The sequence below is a fragment of the Lonchura striata genome, chromosome 6, assembly GCF_046129695.1.
Source record: "Lonchura striata isolate bLonStr1 chromosome 6, bLonStr1.mat, whole genome shotgun sequence".
In the NCBI taxonomy this organism is placed as follows: domain Eukaryota; kingdom Metazoa; phylum Chordata; class Aves; order Passeriformes; family Estrildidae; genus Lonchura; species Lonchura striata.
In genome coordinates this window covers 9,941,318-9,962,281 of record NC_134608.1, presented here as the reverse complement: position 1 = coordinate 9,962,281, position 20,964 = coordinate 9,941,318, and the positions used below count along the sequence as shown (strand labels likewise).

The 20,964-nt window shown below is 37.7% G+C and overlaps 1 protein-coding gene across 7 annotated transcripts in view; it reads left to right on the top strand.

Moving 5' to 3' along the window:
* The window catches only part of KLC1 (kinesin light chain 1), a 45,544-nt gene extending 25,451 nt beyond the window's left edge, over positions 1–20,093 (top strand). The window contains exons 7-16 of one of the 7 annotated variants that reach the window (XM_021528898.3): positions 490–591; positions 1,208–1,381; positions 1,519–1,618; positions 2,491–2,540; positions 2,631–2,698; positions 4,054–4,162; positions 4,889–5,026; positions 9,979–10,109; positions 14,707–14,773; positions 16,100–20,093. In XM_021528898.3, the coding sequence (XP_021384573.2) occupies positions 490–591; positions 1,208–1,381; positions 1,519–1,618; positions 2,491–2,540; positions 2,631–2,698; positions 4,054–4,162; positions 4,889–5,026; positions 9,979–10,109; positions 14,707–14,773; positions 16,100–16,165 (1,005 nt within the window). In that variant the 3' untranslated portion in view covers positions 16,166–20,093. Of the gene's footprint in view, positions 1–489; positions 592–1,207; positions 1,382–1,518; positions 1,619–2,490; positions 2,541–2,630; positions 2,699–4,053; positions 4,163–4,864; positions 5,027–8,625; positions 9,254–9,978; positions 10,110–14,706; positions 14,774–16,099 lie in introns of those variants that run through there. The other 6 variants (XM_021528899.3, XM_021528897.3, XM_021528900.3 and 3 more) reach the window with 6 other exon arrangements.
* Positions 20,094–20,964: the final 871 nt, after the last annotated feature.

Here is a 20,964-nt window from a genome sequence, read left to right as displayed (position 1 = left end):
TGATTTTGGATTGCCTGGACTTTTTGTGGGAAATCAATCTGTGAAGAAAGATTTTTGCTTACTCAAATCACTTACTATACTCAGATTGAAGAGGGCACTTCTGATTTTCATTTAGTACTGCTTGTAAATGAAATGTAAATCAAGCATTTGGAAAATTCATGTGATACTTTTGTGGCCTGTGGGATGCAGGGCAGCTCAAAGTGAAAGTGCAGATTTGAGAGGTACCTTTGTAAGAGAAGAACATGTGAAGATAAGTGCACTAAATGACATTTCCACAAAGGAAGCAAAATTAATGATTTAGGTTTTTCTTTCTTCTAAATAATAATTTTCTTTCTTCTAAATAATAATTATTTCTTCACTTACAAATTTCAAGAGGTCTATCCTGTGCATGGAAAATTTGATAATATCAATGCCTTGCAGATGTGTTCATTTGTTAATTATTTGTATCAGCAGATTTCAGTGCACTTAATGTTTCTCTGCTGTTGACAGGTGGCAGCAACTCTTAACAATCTTGCAGTACTCTATGGTAAAAGGGGAAAGTACAAAGAAGCAGAACCGTTGTGTAAACGAGCTCTGGAAATCAGAGAAAAGGTAGGAGTGACAAGTACTGAGCCTCTAAAGGGACTTTGTGAAGGAGAAAGTGAAGTTAAATGCTTAGGTTTTTATGCTTTGGTTGGGTAGATCTGTCAGATAAACCCCAGAGTTAACAATGCCTAGTAGTTAGGAGTGTCTGAAATTCAAAACAGTAGGAAATTCCAGTAGTGCTACGGAATTGCTGGAGCATGCTGGGTATATGCTAAATTCTGTATTTTGTGAGAAACCTTCTTTACCTTTTTCCTTCACCTTTGATAGCTAAATAATCTTTGATTTGACAAGAAAATTGGAATTAAAAATGAAACTTAGCTAAAATTTTTAAGTTGAGTATTCTCTATGTGTATATTTATTTTAGTCCATGAGACTACATCTTCTGGTTTATATAATACTCTCCATATAATGTTGTTTTACTACTTAATTTGTTCCTCTTACAGATTGTTCTGCATCATTCTGTTTGCAATAGAATTGATTCATTTTCATATCTTTGAAATGCAGCTTTTGCTTTTGTTGAATTGAGGAGGAATAAAACTAACAGGATGTTTCTAAATTATTTATTTCTAGACCCTGACGTGATGATTAGATAATGTTTTAATTCAATGTATTTCATTTCCAGGTCCTGGGGAAGGATCACCCTGATGTTGCCAAGCAGTTAAATAACTTGGCTTTGCTATGCCAGAACCAGGGTAAATATGAGGAGGTTGAATATTACTATCAGAGGGCACTTGAAATCTACCAAACTAAGCTGGGACCAGATGATCCAAATGTTGCAAAAACAAAGAACAATCTGGTAAGCCTTTCCCTACACAGACCTGAGACAAAATTTCTCATGAATTGAAATGCACTTCTATGCACAGTGTATTGTATTTCTTGTTTATAAAGACAAAGCAATGTGCTGATATCTTTTGGGGGTTATTTTGTTTTTAGGCATCCTGCTATCTAAAACAGGGCAAGTTTAAGCAAGCGGAAACTTTATACAAAGAGATTCTTACTCGTGCTCATGAACGGGAGTTTGGCTCTGTAGATGGTAAGAAACTCAGTCCCTAGATTTGAATTTAAGTTTTATTTTTGTAGTTATTGAATAAAACTTGCAAGAAGTCAACAGTGTCTTGATAAAAATTGTTGTCTGCTTTAGGTGAACTTAAAAGGTGAGCTGATAGATGGGGTGGAAGTAACATGATAAGAAAGCTTTTAGATACAGCATCAAATATTTGATTCAAGAACATGAGGTAGACTTCGTGGGTTTAGATTTTATGGATTTTGTTGCTGGCCTAATATATCTTACACCCCAATAAACCCAACTTTGGTATTTTTATAGAGGCAGAAAAATGTACATAATTTCCCAGTCACAGGAAAAAGTCAATGCAGGATTTTAGTGACATAAATAAAGACATTGTTAATGCAAGCTCTCCATTAGCATATTTAAAGAATGGGGAAAATACCTTTAAATTGAGAATTACACTGTACATTGAAGTCATGTGCATTTTATAAACTAAAAATCCCAGTAAAGCACTTTCTCTGCATTCCATGGCAGTAGCATATGCGCCACTTAGTAGATGTCAAAGTAGTTGTTAGGATAAAAGAAATAAATTCATGTTTTCTAGCTCAGAACTAGACACATGACAAATGGGTGGCAGTATATACTGACTTCAAAGCTTCTCAGAAGTAACTGTTTCTAAGTTCAGATAAGAAAAGGAGACAGAATTGTAAAACTGTAAAAGAGGTGTATATTTTATTTATCTGCTGCTTGTAGTATGGACAGTAAGGGCTGTTGTTTTTTTTTTTTTGTGGCAGTAGTATAATTCCCTGGTTCTCAGCTTCATTTCAGAGTGGTGAAAATCAAACAATCAACACCTTGTAGTTTTGTTCTTCTACAAAATACTTTTTTTGTCTCACCAGATGAAAATAAGCCTATCTGGATGCATGCAGAAGAGAGGGAAGAATGCAAAGTAAGACCATTGTCATAAATATTTTTTGGAACTTGTATTTGTTTAAGTTGCAAATCAGACTTTTTATTTTCAACAATACCTTTGTTCTAGGGAAAGCAAAAAGATGGCACATCTTTTGGAGAATATGGTGGCTGGTACAAAGCTTGCAAAGTTGATAGGTGAGTAATTTCTTCACAGGACAAACAACTCATTAATTCTCAGTGTCACAGATTAAAGCACTTTTGAAAATGGAACCAAAGCAACTCCTTGGTTAGGACTATAAAAACTAAAGTGATTAAAATTCCAGGCCTAAGACTGGTTTTCAGGAATACAGCAGCAGTTTTCAAGTCCTGAGGCTGCTTTTACTCGGGGCTGGTTAGATCCAGTAAGTGACATAAAATTGCCCCAGGTGTGTTCTTGGCAGTCCTTCGGGTGGCAGTGTAGGTGACCTTTCCTTCTGTACCACTCCCTGCCCCTGCAAGGTCTCTGGAGAGGGCCAAAAATGAGACTGCAAATAACTGCACCTTCAGTTACCTGGCTGACACAAGAAAACAAAGCTAAACTGCCACAACTAAGCATTGCATGAGTTTCTAAATCTTCAAGAATACAGTTGTGTGAATGACAGTGTGTATTTAAAGTGAAAAAAGAGAAGCAAGGATTTCAACTTTGGATTATAGTTAGTGAAATGTTTTTTGTTTGCTCTAATTTTGTTCCATTACTGCAGCTTTTTTAACATGTAGGTGATGAAGTGTATGAAAAAACCTGCAACTAGTACTGATAGTGAGGAATTTTTGTTTATTGAGTATTTGAATGCTCATGTTTAACAAGAGTCAGAGCCCTTGTACTGTTGAAATCTCTTTCTTTCCCTATCCTGAGTTCTGTGTACAATACATTTTATTGGTTTGTTTTTCATGTACTTGTTCATTCTGATGCATGAGGAGATCTTTTCTCTGTTGTTAGTGGGGCAGAACTTCGCTCAAAAATACTATGATTGAGCTAATTTTGTGCCATTGAAACAAAAATGTCTTTTTTGTGAGACTTGTTAATGAAATGGGCAATTTTTTTGCTTTTGTTGTTCAAGCACATTGCAATGTGTAGGAACTGCAAATAGGTGTTAAGTAAAAGCTGATGAAAGAAGCTGTTAATTAGTTTTGTGACTAACACGTGCTACATGTGGTCTCTAATGGTGTCTCTATGCATGAATAAGCATTTTTTTTGGAAGCTGCACAATCATTCAGTTGGATATGCTCATCTAGAGCTAAGTTTTCACCTTGAGGTGCAGCTGAGGAGCACAAGGTTTTGGCATTTCAGTTTCAGGGATGTTGGCTGATCGCAGAGACATTGATACACTTTGAAAGGGGCCAGCAGGTTACTGTGTGTACATGAAGTACAGAATAGTGCATTTCAAGCAAGAATAAATTATTACAAAAATATGATAAGCACTACATTAATTTAAGCTTTTATTAGTGAATTGAGAAAAGTTTCTGTGTGAATATATATTTCACATAGAGTTATTTTTCTTTTCTTTCAATAGTCCAACAGTAACAACTACTTTAAAGAACCTTGGGGCACTTTACAGACGACAGGGCAAATTTGAAGCTGCTGAAACATTAGAAGAGGCAGCAATGAGATCTCGTAAACAGGCAAGTATGAAAATTCACCTTAATGATGTTTCAGCATTGTGGCCATGCAGATTTTCAACTTCCTGTATGCAGAATATAGAAACTTTCAGTGCCTGGTTACCCTCTGATTTCAGACTGAACTGAATATAAACTGATACATCTTAACACTTGCAGTTTGGTTAATTGTTAGGGCAGTGGCACCATGTACTGGGGACATGATTCAAACTAGGGGTGAAATTATGTGGAAGATGAAAGAGCAGAAAACATTGTGTTGGCCAGCAGTCCTCAATTAATTGGCTGCTTGTCCTGGGAAACAGACTGTAGCTGGGGGAAAATGGGGAAGTTGTGCTGGATATCTCCTTTGCCAATTGTTCTGTTCTATTTTTAATAAGGAGTGTCAGGATTAAAAATGTTCAGTTGCTGCATACAACTGACTAACAGAAACCTTTTGTTACTTCTGTAAACTAATGGGATAGATATTACAGTTTCAGTGGGGACTTACGGCAAGTCAGTGAATTGTCAAGCTGCTAAACTGTTCACTTCATGCTGTGTTGATCCTTGAAATTTAGAAAGGGCAACTCAGCTGCTCTGTGAAAGCAGAATTGGACTGGTGGAATTGTGGGTCAGTTTTACTTCCTGCTCGGCACGGTTGTCACGTGTAAGTTGGAGATGAACAGAGCTTGTAACAAGATAAAGCCTCTTCCCATTCTATCAAATTCTCAGGGTCTTGACAATGTTCACAAACAGAGAGTGGCCGAGGTGCTGAATGACCCTGAGAGCACGGAGAAGCGGCGGAGCAGGGAGAGCCTCAACGTGGATGTGGTAAAGTACGAGAGCGGCCCTGATGGCGGCGAGGAAGTGAGTATGAGCGTAGAGTGGAACGGGGTAAGTACAGTACACAGTTGGACACAACAGCCCAGGCAGTCATCACCTCACAACTAGGGCTGCCACTCACCAGCCTGCTCTGCTTTCAGGGGTTCCCTGCTTCATCTACCTTGTATTTTTTAATTTTGCAGATTCAATTAAGAAACAAAGAATAACATTCTGTCTATCATAATGCTAAAAAACTCATAATATTTTAAAACAGTCTTTTAAGACATCCTTTCTGTTGCTGTCCCGTATGGTGACATTTCTGCAAGAATCCCAAGCAGTTGTATCCAAGGCTGAGTCGTGTAATGCTGATTGAGTGTCCTGGTTGTGGTCTGGTGTACAATTGCTTGTCAGTGGTTTGTTTTTACTGGTAGAAATATTCTTGCAATTAACTCACTTTTGCTTTTTTCCTTTTGGTGCTATATTTGCTTATAATTTAAATGCTTAATTAAAAGATACTCCATCAGTTGGAATCGCAAAAACCATTTGCTATGGAAATATACCGAGTGTTAGCAGTTTCAGAGTAAATTAAAATGACCATTCTAACACTAAAATAATTCTAATCTCCTCCTTACCCTGCTTTCCAATCTGCTATACAGTCCATTTTAAGAGACAGTGCCATCACATAACAATGTGATGGTGACTTCATGACTTTCCCATACTAAAATCTGTCTGGAGCCAGGGCTTGTTCCTATTCATTTCCCATATATTGGCTTCACTCTGCTACACTGATTGTCATAAAGTGAAAACATACATATTTTATATATATATATATAATATATATAATGTGATTACATGTGCATTTTTCTAACCATTGTTCCATTGTTTTCCTTTAATTTGAAGGATAGTGCAAGCTTTCAGTTATTACCTGGCTTATGTAGTTTGTGTCTGTCACCAGCTTTCTCATGCTTTATCCCATTGCTGGCAATGGGATACATACTGCACTCTTAACTAACTCCCAGCTGCAGTTCTGCTGAAAATACTCTCTTAGATTATAAAAGTGATGTTGCTTTTGCTGTATGGGAGGGGAAGTAGCCTACTTTGCAAGACTGAGGGTTCTGAAGCTTCATTTCTCTTACAATAGCAATCTTTTTCTCCCCATCTTTTTGTAAGCCACATGAGACGAAACTTAGCATTCCAAAGCAACCTTGAGAAAATATATAGTTCTTTAGTCTTAAAGGAGAATGTTCTTTCCATCTTTGCTTTTGTCTCTTTATTACTGTTTTCTTGGCATTGGTGTTCTCAGTGCCAAGACAGTCAATCAGCATCTATTGTGAATTAATACTGCATCATTAATAAAGCCAAAGTCAGGTTGAATAACTCTCTTTTTAATTCTCATTTTACCCATCCAGCATTAGAACTGTGTACTGTACTCCTCCCTTAATTTTCACTACACTTTGCATGACTGTATATTCTAAATGTATTAAACTTTTTTCTGTTATAGTCATTAATGCATGCAGGGTTTGGATGGAAAGGGCCTCCTGGGGAAAAGCAGTATTTCTAGGTCAATATTTGAATCAAACTCAGTGATAAATTTGCTGGTCTGAAAAACTAAATTTTGACATCTCAGGGTAAGCAGACTTCATTTTTAGTGTGCTGAAGTGGCATTACTTCATTCTCATCTTCATTATTTCTTTTTTCCTCCTTCTTAAGAGAAGGCATTTTGTATTACATGTTCTACGTGAAGTGGGCAACTCTCTCTCCCTCCCCCTGCAAGTGTTTCTATCTCAGTGATGTTCTTTCCTCTTCTTTATATTCTGTAGTTTTTTTTACCCTTGTATGTTCCCTCCAGACAAAATACTCTGATTCATGAAGTGTTGTAGGATCTTTTATTTGTGTCTGCAGAGCCTGAAGAGAGGCCTTTTCCATTTAAATTCTTTTGAAGTGGTCAAGCTGACACTGAGAGAATAGGTGGAGTATGCAGTGAGTCAAACTCAACAAAATTCTGTCAGAAGATGTAATTAAGTGCCTTCCATATGTAATGTAATCCATAATAAGCATTGTAGGCTTTTATGCAATATCTTACACTCTTCCAAAAGAACAGAACTATCTATTGAAGCATATCAGCCAGTCACTATTAAAACAGGCACATTTAAGTGCATCTTTTCATGTCACTTCTAAAGTTCATGAGTTAAAGTGAGCAGAAGATGCTTGAAAATGCAAGGAAGTACTTGTTCTTAAAAATCTAAGGTGGGAAGGCCAAGACTTTGATCTCTTACTATACTTTTATATAAAAAATAACAGTGAGTACCTGTAACTGGCATTTTTTTAGACTGATCTGGCAGCCTGCTGCGGGCAGATGAAAATCTTTGTATTACTTATTATAATGTTTGTAGTGTGAAGAATTGTCTGTCCATAACTCTAAGCCATATGCTTCAGAGACACAGGCTTTTGGGCATGTAAGTGCACTTCAGGTGTGAAGGGAAAACTATGGATTTCACTACCACAGAGGAGAGTTACTCTTGTTTAAATAAGTGTCAGACAGTTTGATATTTTTATTTTAGATTTGAAGTACCCAAAAGCTTGTCTCCTTATTCCTACTGTTCTAGTTAGGTTTACTGTATAGAGTTATACTCCAAATTCGTCTTGCCTTTGGATTATTTTCACTACTCTAGTACTCCTGATGGCAAACCACAGGAATAATGAGCTTTTTCACTGATTTAATACTCCTGGCTGGAATGTAGACTTTAGTTTATGCAATCCTGCAAAGCTGAATTCTGTCTTTAAGTTGTGAACAACATATGTAATTTAGTTTGAAACATAAATACTCAGATTTAGATCTTCTAATCACTTGGTAGCAAGGCATTTTGCCATTTCCAGTGATAGTTTTAATTACTATTCATTCCAGTTGTTAGAGGTAAAGGCTCTCAAGACAGGTGTCATGAACCTATCAGTCATGGCCTCTGTACTTGCACAAAGAATGAAAAGTGTGCAAGTTGAAGCACAGTTTATTTTAAAGGTACATTGTTTTCAGCTGCCCCTCACTGCATTAGGGACAGTAGAGAAAATCCCACTTGGATTATATATATAGACACAAACACAGATATGTTCTAAAAATACTTGTGAAAGTGAAGTGACCGACACCAGTTGGATTCGAATTCCTTAAGGGAATGATGAGAATTTTGTCTGGAGGTTAGGTGAAGACCTCTTTCTTCTTGCACTTTTGTTTCAAGGAAAATTCCTGACAGAAGTTAAAGCTGAAATGAATGCACTTTGCTCTATTATTTTTTCTTTTCTTTTTTTTTTTTTTTTTTGTGTTAACGTCAGCTGAAAAAAAATCTTTTTTTTTCTTTGCTTATGAAATATAACGACAAAGCTATTTCTTGTTAAAGGTATTTTATATTTTATACAAATTCTAACTTGAATGCACAGCATCAGTCATGCTCATTTGTCAGTCCCATCTCAGTGGTGTAGGTGAAACTGCATAAAGATGTAGGTTCTGGTAATTGCAAGGGCCTGCACCTTGTACTTAAGGGCTGTCCAAATAGTTACTCTGGAAAAAAAAAAAGTTTTGAACATGACCTAGAAATACTGTAAACTAACTGTTCAAAATTGAAAACTGTTGAATTTTTCCCAACAGTTTGATTCAGTTTTTCTCTCTCCATTTCTGACAGGCCTAGATGCCTTTTGTGATTCTTATACTGTCTCCTGCATGACGGGCGTGCACCATCTTCAAGCTTTAACTTCTCTCTTCAGTACTGACTGCTGTGTTTTAGCAAACCCCTTAAGATTCTTGTCAGAGCTACACTTCCCAGTAAACTGGCCATTCCTTCAGTGCTGGTGTCGTTTTTGGTTTTCTATTTCTGTACCTGTGTAGCTTTGCCAGATATGTATCTAGTCATACCAAATGTTATTACAACCATTTGCTGTGTAATACATTAGTAAAAAAGCCAAACAAGTAACAATGACCTTTATAGGTAGCTGTTCACTATGGAATAAAGGTAGTTAAAAGTATCACACAAGGTATTATTGAAATGGCATGATGGTGATCTTTACAGGAGAAAAACCAAACTCGTAAAAGTAAAGCATGTTCTCCAAGTGCTTTAAGATGTATTTAGAGACCTATTATATGGTTAACATCAATATGGAACTCTGGATGTCTTCACTTACAATTATTCTAAAGTAGCATTGCTGTTTAGTCTTTGTGTGAGATTTTGGCAATTACGCTTTTCTCTACTAATCTTGGTGTTCAGTGATTTGTGTATTTGTCTTTCTAACTTCTAATAAACTCACTCCAACTCAGGTGTCTGTCTTTGCTTAGTAGTGCTTTTTTCTTTTTCAACTCTTCTTTCATAATCACATAGGTTTTCTGTGGAGTAGGAAGTGGTCACTTCTCATCTTACTAAACTGTTGGGGTTTTGTAAGAGCAAAAACGTTTAAAACTAGGATTGTGGTCACTCTTGCAAGTTTTTCTGAGTCAGCACAGCAGTCTAAAACATGAATGCAATATATGAAAAATTAATTCCATTGTGGTTTACTTTTTTTTGGTAAAAATTAAAAACTAAGCACAGGAGTTTGACTATAAGTATTTCTTATCAGAAATATTTTTGTTTATGGATTTTAGCATTAATTAAACATGTTTGCAAGTAATGTAGATATTTAGAACAAATCATGTTTTTTTTCTTAGACTGATGGACTGCTTTTGCTTGGGGCTTGTACTCTGTTAACCATGGTGTGCTCATATGAAATGCTGGTGGTGAATTGTTGGACTACTGTGGGGGGGTTTTATTAATGATGAATTGTGGCTTGGGCATGTCTTCACATTTAGAAATTTCTTTTACATTTTGGAAGGAACTCTTGCTTTGTTAAAGTTGTAGCTATATAGTATTACATGTTTAGGTAAATATAGTATGAGTATGTATTAATAGCAATTAAAAAGTAGTAATTCATCACTGAAATGTTTTCAGTCCAGGCTTGGGGGAGGGCAGCAAGCTCCTGCAGTTTCACGTGTGTCCGGTTTCTTTCAGGATGGCACTGGATCCCTAAAGCGCAGTGGCTCCTTTAGCAAGCTCCGAGCCTCCCTGAGGCGCAGCAGCGAGAAGCTGGTTAGGAAGCTGAAGGGAGGAAATTCCCGGGACAGTGAACCAAAGAACCCAGGGTAAATCCTTCTCTGTTCTTGGCTGTGCTGCTGTCCCTCTCTCTGTGCCCCTCTGTAGCCCAGGGTAGCTCCTAGGGCAGTGTCCCCTTCCCTGCTTAGCCAAATGCATATCATACACAGCTATATCTTAGAGAAAAATAAAATAGGAAATAACTTCTTAAACTTCCATTGTAAGTTCTGTAACGTCTGAGGATTTATATTTCCATGTAAGAATTAACTCTATTAGAAATAATTATTTTTTCTTTTTGCTGCTTTACCTACTTGAAGATTAGAATTACTAATACATGTTAATTACCTGCAAAATTATTCTTTCCACACAGCAGTGGAGAATAATAAATGTTTCTGGTTTTTACAGTAAAAGCCTGAATACACTAAACCTGTAACTAACATTCTTGATATAGTTTAGTATCTTGATATATTGTTGCTATAGCTTTATATATTGCTGTGAGCATAAAGAGGATTACCAACTGAAGCCCCCCTTGGTTTCTATTTTTGGAAAACTCAGATGCAGAGAGCAGAGGAGAATGTTGAAAAACTTGAGCTTAGTTATCTTAGTTATCTTACTAATATTTTGGCCCTAATGAAGTCTGGTAAAAATCCACATTTACTGAGTCTGACTGCTCACTCTTCCTAATTTAACCATATGATGATGGATTTGAATGTATGTAATAATTCTAAATAAATCCATAAAATCAGTCATCACTTAATGGCTGCTGCAGAGAAGTTGAAATGTTAAAATGCACCTGCTACTTTTCACAGTGGCACTTCTGGGTGTTCCCCTCAAGCCCAACACAATTGCAGTCAATTTTACAGGGCTTTTTGCCCTTGTTGTGTAAAACTGCAACTGATTTAGCTGACAGAAAACTGGCAGTGTGAACTTGTGCTTTAAAACAGTTGTATTGGAGAGCTTGGGGTAGCTTCTGATGGAGCAGCTGAATCTGAGTAATGTAGATGATAATGATGATGATGTTGGTACTACTTAAGACAGTGACCTGGAGGCAGGGTCTCACTGTGTTTCTGGAAGTGCTCCACTGAAGTTTTGTCTTATAGTTTTTATGGTTGTAAAACATTAAGTACAGCAGCAGTACATGTAGAATTAGTTTCCTTGCATATCGGTTTCAAATTCAGCCTGATCTGAATTTTAGAGTTGTTACTTAAAATTTCACTGCCAAACACTTGGTGTTGAAGGCACTGAATAGAATTGAAGGTCAAAATTCCTTTGCATGTATTGATCCATCTTTTAAGAACTACCTCTGACATAAGAGGTTGGGAATAAACTATGGAAAGCACAAGGTTAGAAGATTGAAATGTGTAAATGTAAAATGCTTTAGGGAAAACAAACAAAGGGAAGCCAAAATAGAATGAATAAAAGGGAGATTTCCTTCTCTTTCTTCAGAATTAGCAGTTCTATACTTTGTATTTCTCTTTCTATTCAGTTCTGTCCAGAGTTCATACATCATAGTTCAGGTGTATTGTTGTATGAATAGATACTTTTATCCATAGCTAAATTAGCATTTTCTCCTCATTTCTGTGGGACATGGAAAGGTTTTCAGTTTCACAAAAGCCAGGAGGTTTAGTCCTTATTCTCTGTAGTATTTATATCTAGCTCTTTCTGCAGGTAAAGTAATTCCATGTTTATAGGTGTAGAAAATGCTTACATGCAACTGAAGATTATATTAAACTGAAGATTAAAACAGGCTTTGCAGTGCCTGTGAGAACTCACCTGCCTTGTTACTGTCTGCACCTGAGTTGTGTTACCTGACCAGAGTCCTCCTCCCATGCTAACATGAGTTACACTCTGGGGTCTGTAGCACCAGATGAGATTTCCTCAAATGAAGGCATTAACATGAGACAAAATTGAAAGCAAAGCAGGATCTTGCTTTCCCTTTCTGACAAAATCATCTTGTTTTTTGATGTCACCACAGTTCTCAAGGAATAATTTATTCTTAAAATCTGCAATAAGTGTATTACATTGACAGGCTTTTCTGTAGATAGGCACTTTCAGTATATAGAACAATAAATACTTTAATTTCTGTTCTTGTAATAAATAGAGTTTTTAAATCCTGATTTATATTAGCTGGTTTTAATAACAAATGCAGAGATTTCTGGTATTAAAACACCAGACTTGTAGGTCATAAAGCATGGCTTACATATTGATATTCAAAGAAATCATTTTGATTTCATTTTAAGAAGACACTTTAGTGAATAGAATTAATTCTTTTTTCTTCCTCTAAGTGTAGCAAAAGGCATATTGAGTTGTTACCATGCAGACCTTTGGGTTTTAGTGTGTTTGGTAACTGAATATTTCAATACAGACATAGCACACATATAAATCTTCCTTGCTGTGAAGGCAGCCACTTTAGCTAGAACACTTCTGTGCCTCCCTCCTTAACAGGGCATTCCCTGCCTGTGTCTTGAGGAAGGCTTTACTTGGAACTTGATGTACACCTCTTGTTTATACTCTGCTTCTCTACATAGGAATTGACAGTGCTGGTGTGAGCACTGACTGAGAAATACTTGAATAACAATGACTCACAGGATGAAGGAAGGACTTAGAGTCTGTGTTGTTACTTGATATAGAAGGTTCAAGATAATAAAATGGAAAACTCATCAGGGAAATTGTTTCTTTACAATCCTGCAAATGCCTTTTTGACAAATAAGTATCTTAAAACTGGTCTTTGAAGCATGCAATACCTGAAGGAAGGTATCAGTTCTTCATCAGGTTTCAGAATTCAGTTCTGTAATAATTTAACTCTGATTAATTAGTGTTCTTTATTTTTTTTCACTTCAAAAATATTGACCACACAGCAGAACAGTTGAGATTTCTAATCTAAAAAAAACCCCAAGCTTTCATTATTGCTCTTATTTATGCACCAAAAAAAAAAGCCTGCATGTTCTTTGTGGAGTCATGTTTGTAACATGGAGGGAGCTAAACGTGCAATTCCCAGACTTAAAGTTCTTAAAAATGTAAATTTAAACAAACCCAAACAAATAAAAGACCAACCCACAAATAAAGTAGTATCTCAGGTATGATTTTTTTTTTTTTTTAATTGGCACTTTAGCAAGAACCTAAAATACCAGTGTGAACTTTTACTGATGGATTTTCTGTTTCCCTGGAATGTTTTCCATAAACCTTTGTGCTCTTTTGGAGAGTTTACTGTAACATTTTGTTTGTTTTACAGATTAACTTCCTTTGATTTCCATATATAACCCCTGTTGTACCTGTTTCCTTGAATAAATGAGAGGTGTACACCATGCATGAGTCCTCGCTTTGTTGTTGCTAACACTCATGTCAGATATTTTAAATTGTGTGTGCTTCTGGCTTTGGAAACACCCAGATTTAGTGCTGGGGAGACCCAGCCAGGCTGTGCTGTGTGCCAGCTGCTGCCCCGTGGTTTGGCTCATTGTCCTGCTCAGCTTTTGCTTTCCCAAAGTATTCAAAACTCGTGCTTTGACTGTTAGCAGTGTTGCTTCAGTAGAAAGAAAATCTGGTTAATAACTAAAGTGCTCTGTGTGGATAAACCTTTCCATGTTTCCATGCCATGGAAGGCATTGGAAAGTTTGCTTTAGCCAGTGTCCCAAGCTGCAGGTAGCACTGCAGGGTTAGGGCTCATTGTCTTGTGATCAGTTCATCAAATAATGTATTCAAAGCCCTCATTTAGTTCTGAAATAGTTAAAGAGCTTGTGAAAAATCAGAGGAAATGCAGAATATTCTGAGGAATGGACAGGCACTGGTGTAAAGGATATCAGACATTCCATGACAGGAATCTTAGGGCTGATCATGAATTTCATGCCGCACACTTGAAAATATTTTATGTTAAATTTGGTCTATATTTGAGAAATGTAGGTAAATTATTAATCTTCATTTGAAACAGCAGCAGATACTGCAGTTAATGCAGTGGTATTTTGACTGTCAGTAGATCCTGGGTAGGTGATGAATTTTTTTCCCCTCTTCTATTGCTTTCCATACTGTATTCCAGGGGGCTTGTTACCTGCTTGGAGTGTTGTAAAGCCAAAAGCACAACCAAAGTTAACAGCAGCAACCATCTTATTTCCTTTCACTTTGAAATACTTAAATAATTTAAAAATGCTTTTAAAAATTTATTCTGAAGACTTAACTAAATGAGGCAGAAGTCCAAACTAACTTTTGTTGTAGCCTTTTCAAGGTAAATGCTGCCTACACAACAAACTTATGTTTCAGATGTTTTTTCCTAAACTGTTTGACTGTTTTGATGCTTTTATAAGAAGCCACACAAAATTGAAACTGAAAATTAATTAATTAAAACTCAGTGTAAGTTGCTGCATTAATTTGATGCACTTTAAAAATTGAGATATTGAGTCAGATCAGTTGCCTGAAAAGTTTTAAGCGGCAAGGATCTTGTAATTTCAGGGGGGTTTATATGTAATTAGAAGTGAGTGCAAATCTATTTGAACTTCTGTAGTTGTTACCTTAAAGGCTGTGCCTCAGATCAGTTTTGAGGTATTGTTCCCACTCCCTTCACTGTGCATTGCTCGTTGTTGTACTTGTGTTTTTAGAGCTGTAGTTTTCAGCCATTCTGATCAGTTTATCCTTGCATGTTCACTGTCCTGGTTGCAGCATGAAGCGTGCCAGTTCTCTGAATGTTCTTAACATGGGTGGCAAGGCTACTGAAGATCATTTTCAAGTAAGAAGCCCTACAATACTCTTGAAAAAATAAATACTGCTAGTAGGGTTTGGGATAAAAAAAGAGTGTGATAAATGATGAACCAACAACCTCACAGTGATTGTAAGATCCTACTTCAGTAAGGTGTTTGAAGGCTGTGCTTAAGTCATCATTCTCTGTAGTGAATTATGATTGATTTTAAAAAAGGATTCAAGTCTAGTCAGGAAAGAGCATTGGCTTTTATGATACCAAGCAGTCTCTGGCTTTGGACTTCCATTGCAGTGGATACAAAGCTTATGGAATATTACATTATTATAAAAGCAGCTTAAAAATGAAAAAACTGTTAAAGCCCAATATTTTCCATATTTTTTTACTTCAGCCCATTTATTGCAAAGAGCCCTGTCATTGTAACTGCTGTATTGTTACCAGGTGCCCTTATAAACACTTCAGTTGTTTCTGATGTGGCACAGGAGCAGTCTCAAAAGTTTGTCTGATCTGTGTTGTGCTTCTGCTAATACAAAACCTGATTTTGCTTAGCTGTTCATGGTATGCCCAAGTGCTACTCCTCATTGCCTGTTTTTACCTAACAAATCACTGTTTAAATTGTCAAATGAGTGAGCAGTGTTCTTCTAAACACCACTGTGTGTTTTACTAATACAGTAACTGCTACTAATTTTAGGAAGAAAAAGTTGCTTCTCTACTAACAAAACTGTAGGTGAGGATCTTCATCACCATGTGTCCTAAAGCAGCAGCAGGAAAGCCCCAACCTTGGCTCTTGTACTCCTCAGTTAAAGGTGCTGGAGCTGTGTGATCCCTAACGAGTGTGCTGCAGAGTTCTCTGTGGTTGAAGTGTGAGCAAAACTTTGCTCAGGGTGAAGTTCAGCCAAAATAAGTCCAGAGTAAAGCACAATTCTCTGCAGCAGCAATGCTAAGGGTGTCCAAGAGCCGTGTCCCAGGTGCCCCTGACTGGATGGATCCCCCGTGTGTGCCCCTTCCAGAGGAGGGGTTTATGTTGGTGTGTACAATGCAGTAGTAAAATCAGTTCTTTCTTCATGTGAACTTTTGTGGTCCCTCCACTGTCGATACCCATGGCAATTCCCATAAATGGGCTCTTGCATTTCTGAGAGGGCTTAGGCTGGATTGTAAGGCTGTGTATACTTTATAGTGTTGCTAGTTAAAAATTGGGGAAAAATATATTTATTGGACTCTGGAAAGCATCCCCCTGTCCAGCATGAATGCTTCTCAGTAGCTCCTTATGTTCCCATTTGTTAAAACTGGTACTTTGTTTGTTTGCTTGAACTATCTGGACATCTGCTTAATTTCTTTGTTTTTTTCCCCTTCACACAGGAACGAAATAATTGTCTGACAGATTCGCGAGCTCTGAGTGCCAGTCATTCTGATCTGGTGCATTGAGGTTTGGGACAGAAGCTAGCTAATATTCCTGTGTGAATAAAGAAGCACTGAGACCTTCAAAGCTTTGGTTCCTCATCCTTGTCTATAGGAACACCTAGTTTGTAGATGTTGTTGGTTTTTTTCCAATGGACTGCTGTTTTTACTTTTTAAATAGGGACAATTTTAAACACAGCATTAGTGAGTGTTTTTTTCTAAGGGAAAACTATAGATACTATTGCTCGTTGCACTGCCCCCATTCATGCTACTTACATAAATCTCTTTAACAGATCTGACTGTTACAGCAGCAAAAAAAAAAAAAAAAAAGAGTAAAAAAACAAACACATTCAATGTGTACCAAAATGCAACGGTGTTGGAAAATATAAGCAAACTGTGTGGCAGTAAATACATACAGTGCTGGAAGGAGAAATGGATAAATTTATGTGTGTTACTGTAGAAATTCCAGTTCAGCATTCTGTAGTGGTGGGGTTTGCCCTTGCACTACTGATTCTTGTAGTGGTAGCCTTGGCTAGCAAAACAGCACTTAGACATGACTGACTTAACCACTAGACTGAGCTATTAAATCTTACAGAAGTGATGGCTGGGGGTAAGTTACATTTAGAATTAATAGCAACACCTGTGACCATAACTTCTGATATTGTACATCTTAGGGCACAATAGTCAGTGGATATAGGATGGTTTGTTTACATCAGGAGAAATGGAAAAAAACCTTTACTTTGTGTGATTGAAGAATACTCAAGTTTTGGACTGCAACTGTCCCAGAGCAGCTGCTGCTGCTTTCAGGGGAGCGTCGAGTCTCAGGTTGACTTTCTCACTTGTCCACTGGAATTCACAGTCCCATTCTCTGTTTGCTGAAAGTGCCCAACACTTCCTTATGCTGATCCCAAATCCTGCCTTTTTCCACACCAGCTGGTGAGAGCAGGAGCAGGCACTGCAGGCCGGGATGTCACTGCCGAGTGGCTGCTCTGCAAGGACCACCCAGTGCTGAGGGCCCTCGTGGGAGCACTCTTGGCTGTAAGTGACCTGTGTGACCACAGATCCACGTTACAGGTTAATGTATACATGCTGTCTGTGTACAGGACTGCTGCTGGAACAAAGGATGGATGGATGTTTTAAGGATTTTACAGACATTAGGATTTCCTTTTGCTTTTCTGTAAAGCTTGTAATTTTGTTCATCTTTTGTAAAAATTCCTATTTGTGTGAAGTTGGATGAGGAAGTAAAAAAACCAAGCAGTGTGTGTAGAAATGTATTTGTGGTCATAGTTGTGAGTTGGAAAATGTCGAACAAAATTTACTTTGGGAAAAGCTGGAAAATTCATTTAAAGTCAGCACCAACTGAAGAAGGTAAAATATAGGAACATAGGCAAGTTTTAGTATTTGAACAGGCTGTGAAAAGTTAGAATTAGTACTTAGTAGGAGTTTTTGACTGGGTTTGCACCTGGTTTTAAGTTGGTTACAGTAACTGATGCAGAAGTTGTCTGTGTAATGCACTTAACAATGTTTACCAGGAGGTACCTTCTGAGCATCTCTGCAAAGGAAGCTGTGCGTGGTGCACCTGCTCTAGAGACAGTGTAGGAATGGTGAGAGATGATGCTGCTAATAATTTTGTAGAAGTTTTAGCACGTAGTGCAATTCATTAATGAACTCGAGCAGGAACAGGTTGTTGCTCGGTTATCTTAACAATAGATACTCATATAATGTTGACTCTTGAGTTTTAATCTTTTTATTAAGAGCTTTTTATATTAAAAAACGTAATATATATACTTTTTCCCCTCCTAAAGTAAAACGTGCTCTGTGCCCTGCTGGCTAACTGGGCTCTCTGCACAAAGGCAGACTGAGCTGGATTTGCTGAAAGAACCGTGTCAGGTGCCAGGCCAGGGGTGCCCATGTGCAGCCCCCACCCCACTTGGAGTCTGGCTTCCAAAAAATACCCACAGAACTACTCAGACACAAAACTGTTTTGGTAGTAAGGAATTTACTTAGACTGAAGGATGTGATTCCCACATTCATCTTTCAGCTTTGAAGCGGAATGATTTTTTGTAACTCCTCAAACCCCCAACCCTGTGTAAATAAGCAATAAATTATGTAACCATGCCAAATGACAATGTACAGTAAGTTTCAAAGTGCAGGATGTGGTATGGTGATAGTGAGGGAATTTTCCTGGTCAAGATATTGCTGGTGGTGGCATTACTAATACTGTGCTTCTGAATGTTTTAATCCTTTATATATTTTAAAACATGATGGAAGGTTAAGTTGTTGAGCTAATGCATATTAAACAACTTTTAAATTTAAGAAGTTCATTTTTTTTCTGAGAAGAAACAAATTTAAAGACTTCTTTAACCCATAAATCCTTGAGAATAATGGCCAAGTCCACATTGTTAGGAGTCACTGAGCTGTTAGAAGTTTGAGAACTTCTAAAAACCAAAAACCAAATTAAAGTCAACAGTCCCTGTTTTTGAAGCATGGATGAGTTACTGTCAGGACATGGTTTATATACATTTACATTTCAGATGGGCTTCTCAGTTCACTTTTACACAAGATTTTCTTTTTGGATCTTCTTTTGTAAGGTTGTAGTTACAGCTAAGTCTGCATAAAGAATATATCCAGAATATCCAGTTGTATAATTCTGGGATGTCTTCAGCACCAAACTACAACAACTCTTGATGAAACACAAAACTGGAAAAGACCTTCAAAATTGACAGATACCTTGTTAGGAAAACTGCAACCTTGGTAGTGCAGTTGTGTTTTTAATCTGGCATTTTTGTCCTTGACTAAAGTTTTAAGGGTGAACTTGAATAAAAATGTAACGAGGGCTCCATGTTAGGCCTCAGATTCTCCCACAAGCAGTGGTGAGTCTGGGAGTACAGCAGGATGTGGGATGAATTTGTACATGGAATTGTTACTGATAGAAAGGTGCCTGCTGCCCTTCTGTCTCTGGCTGTGTGCTATATTAGTAATATTTGGTCTTGAGTTTAGATCTTACTAAATAGTCTTGTAAAATATAATTGTTTCATGATTTGCTCCTCTTCTGGAGGAGTAACTGACCTGTTGTTGTGATGTGTCTTCACTTACACAATGCAAAAAGGGTCAGTTATCTACAGTTTGTACTTCTTCTTACAGTAAATGACACCTTCATCCCCCAAGAGCTCCTGAATCCTAGTAAATTAAAATGGTTTTGAGCTTGAGAAGTATTTTTAATTAAATTCTATCATTTGAAACCAGAGATTTTGTAAATGGTGTGGTTCTGTTGTAAATACCTGGTAAAAGGTGTGTGCAGTGCTGCATTGGCAGTTGTGTTTACAGTAGTTGATGCTAGTTGGTTTTTGTTACGTAGGTCACGTGTTGTGTCTGAAGGCTGCTAAGAGAGTGACATTTTGGGTCATGTTAGTCTGTTCTGAGAGAATAAATGTTAACAGATGTGATGCTGACAAGTTTAGTTTCATTGTCATCAATTTACAGAAGTACAAAGAGGGGTTGTGTGTGTGTAAATATTTAGAATTGAGGAGTGTCTCAAACATCTACATTGGATTATTTTTTCCCCTAAAACCATTCACAATTGTGCCGGTACACTGAATAGCTAAGGTCAGTTGTTAAAAAACAACAAAGCAAGAAGCCAAACGGAGTGTGGGGGTCTGGTAGAGGTCCAGAGGCCCATGCTGGGGGCGTGCTTGTGCTCACAGTGAAGTTGCAACACTTCCTTGGTTACATCTGCTTGTAAATGAGAAATATTTAGGGAACCATAGTTTCTCAAGTGTCATTTAACATTTATTTTCCAAGTGTAGAAGAATATTTAAGTAGTCTTGCGGGTTAAAGACTTAATGCATTCTAGACTGTAAATCTTCTTTGTAAAAACTACTTCCATTTTTTTTCTTGTATAGAATACCAATCTCAGTTGTGAAACCCAAAGATGAATAAAGCTCTATAAAGGGAAGGTTCTTAAATTGCATTTATTAAAACTTATACACATTTCAACACTTTTGACACAAGGCTTCAATAGAGGGGTACTGTGTTGTGTTCTTGGGAGGGTTTGCAGCCCCAAAGCTGCCGTTGGGTCACATGGACATCCTGGGCTGTGCTTGGGGGTGGGACTGAGGGATGGGGCAGGAACTGCAGTTATGGAGTCTTGGCTGTGAGCCTCAGTGGGGCTCAGCTGCATTTGATATTTCAGGGTTTGTGTGTGCTCAGAAGCCAGGAGACAAACTGTAATGTCCTCTGACTCAGCTGGAGAGAAATAACCAACAAACCAAGGGGGTAATGACAGAACACTTGAGCAGGCAATATGTTACTTCTGTCCGTTGGTAAGAGTGTTTTTCACCAGGTAAACTAGAACTTTGATTGCAGACCCATCTGTGACTTTTAACACTTCGGGGCCATTCCAGCAAGCAGTTGCAAGTTGCAAAGAAGAGTGGTCAAAATATTACAGACTGAGCCTTTGGAGGTGCCACACTGTTCTGGACATGGCTCACAGTGAGGCAAACTCCTGGGATTGCAGCCCAGCATTTGATGAGGCTCTTCTGTAAATGAATATCCAGGTAGGGTTTGATGACTCCCATTAATCAGCTACATCTCTGTGGCTGCTTTTCCCAGTCAGCATAATAGGATGAACATTCCTTGGCTGCAGTTCCAGCCCAGATACACAGGGCAGGAACAGAAGAGAACTGGAGTGTTACCTGTACTGCATTAGTTGATCTTTACTGAAGTTGTTAAGGAGGAGGCAGAGAAGGTAAGGGTTTGGAGGAGGAGGTGGCCCTGCCTCTGAGCTGTGGCATTCTCACTTTTTCCTTTGAGTACACAAAGGCTTC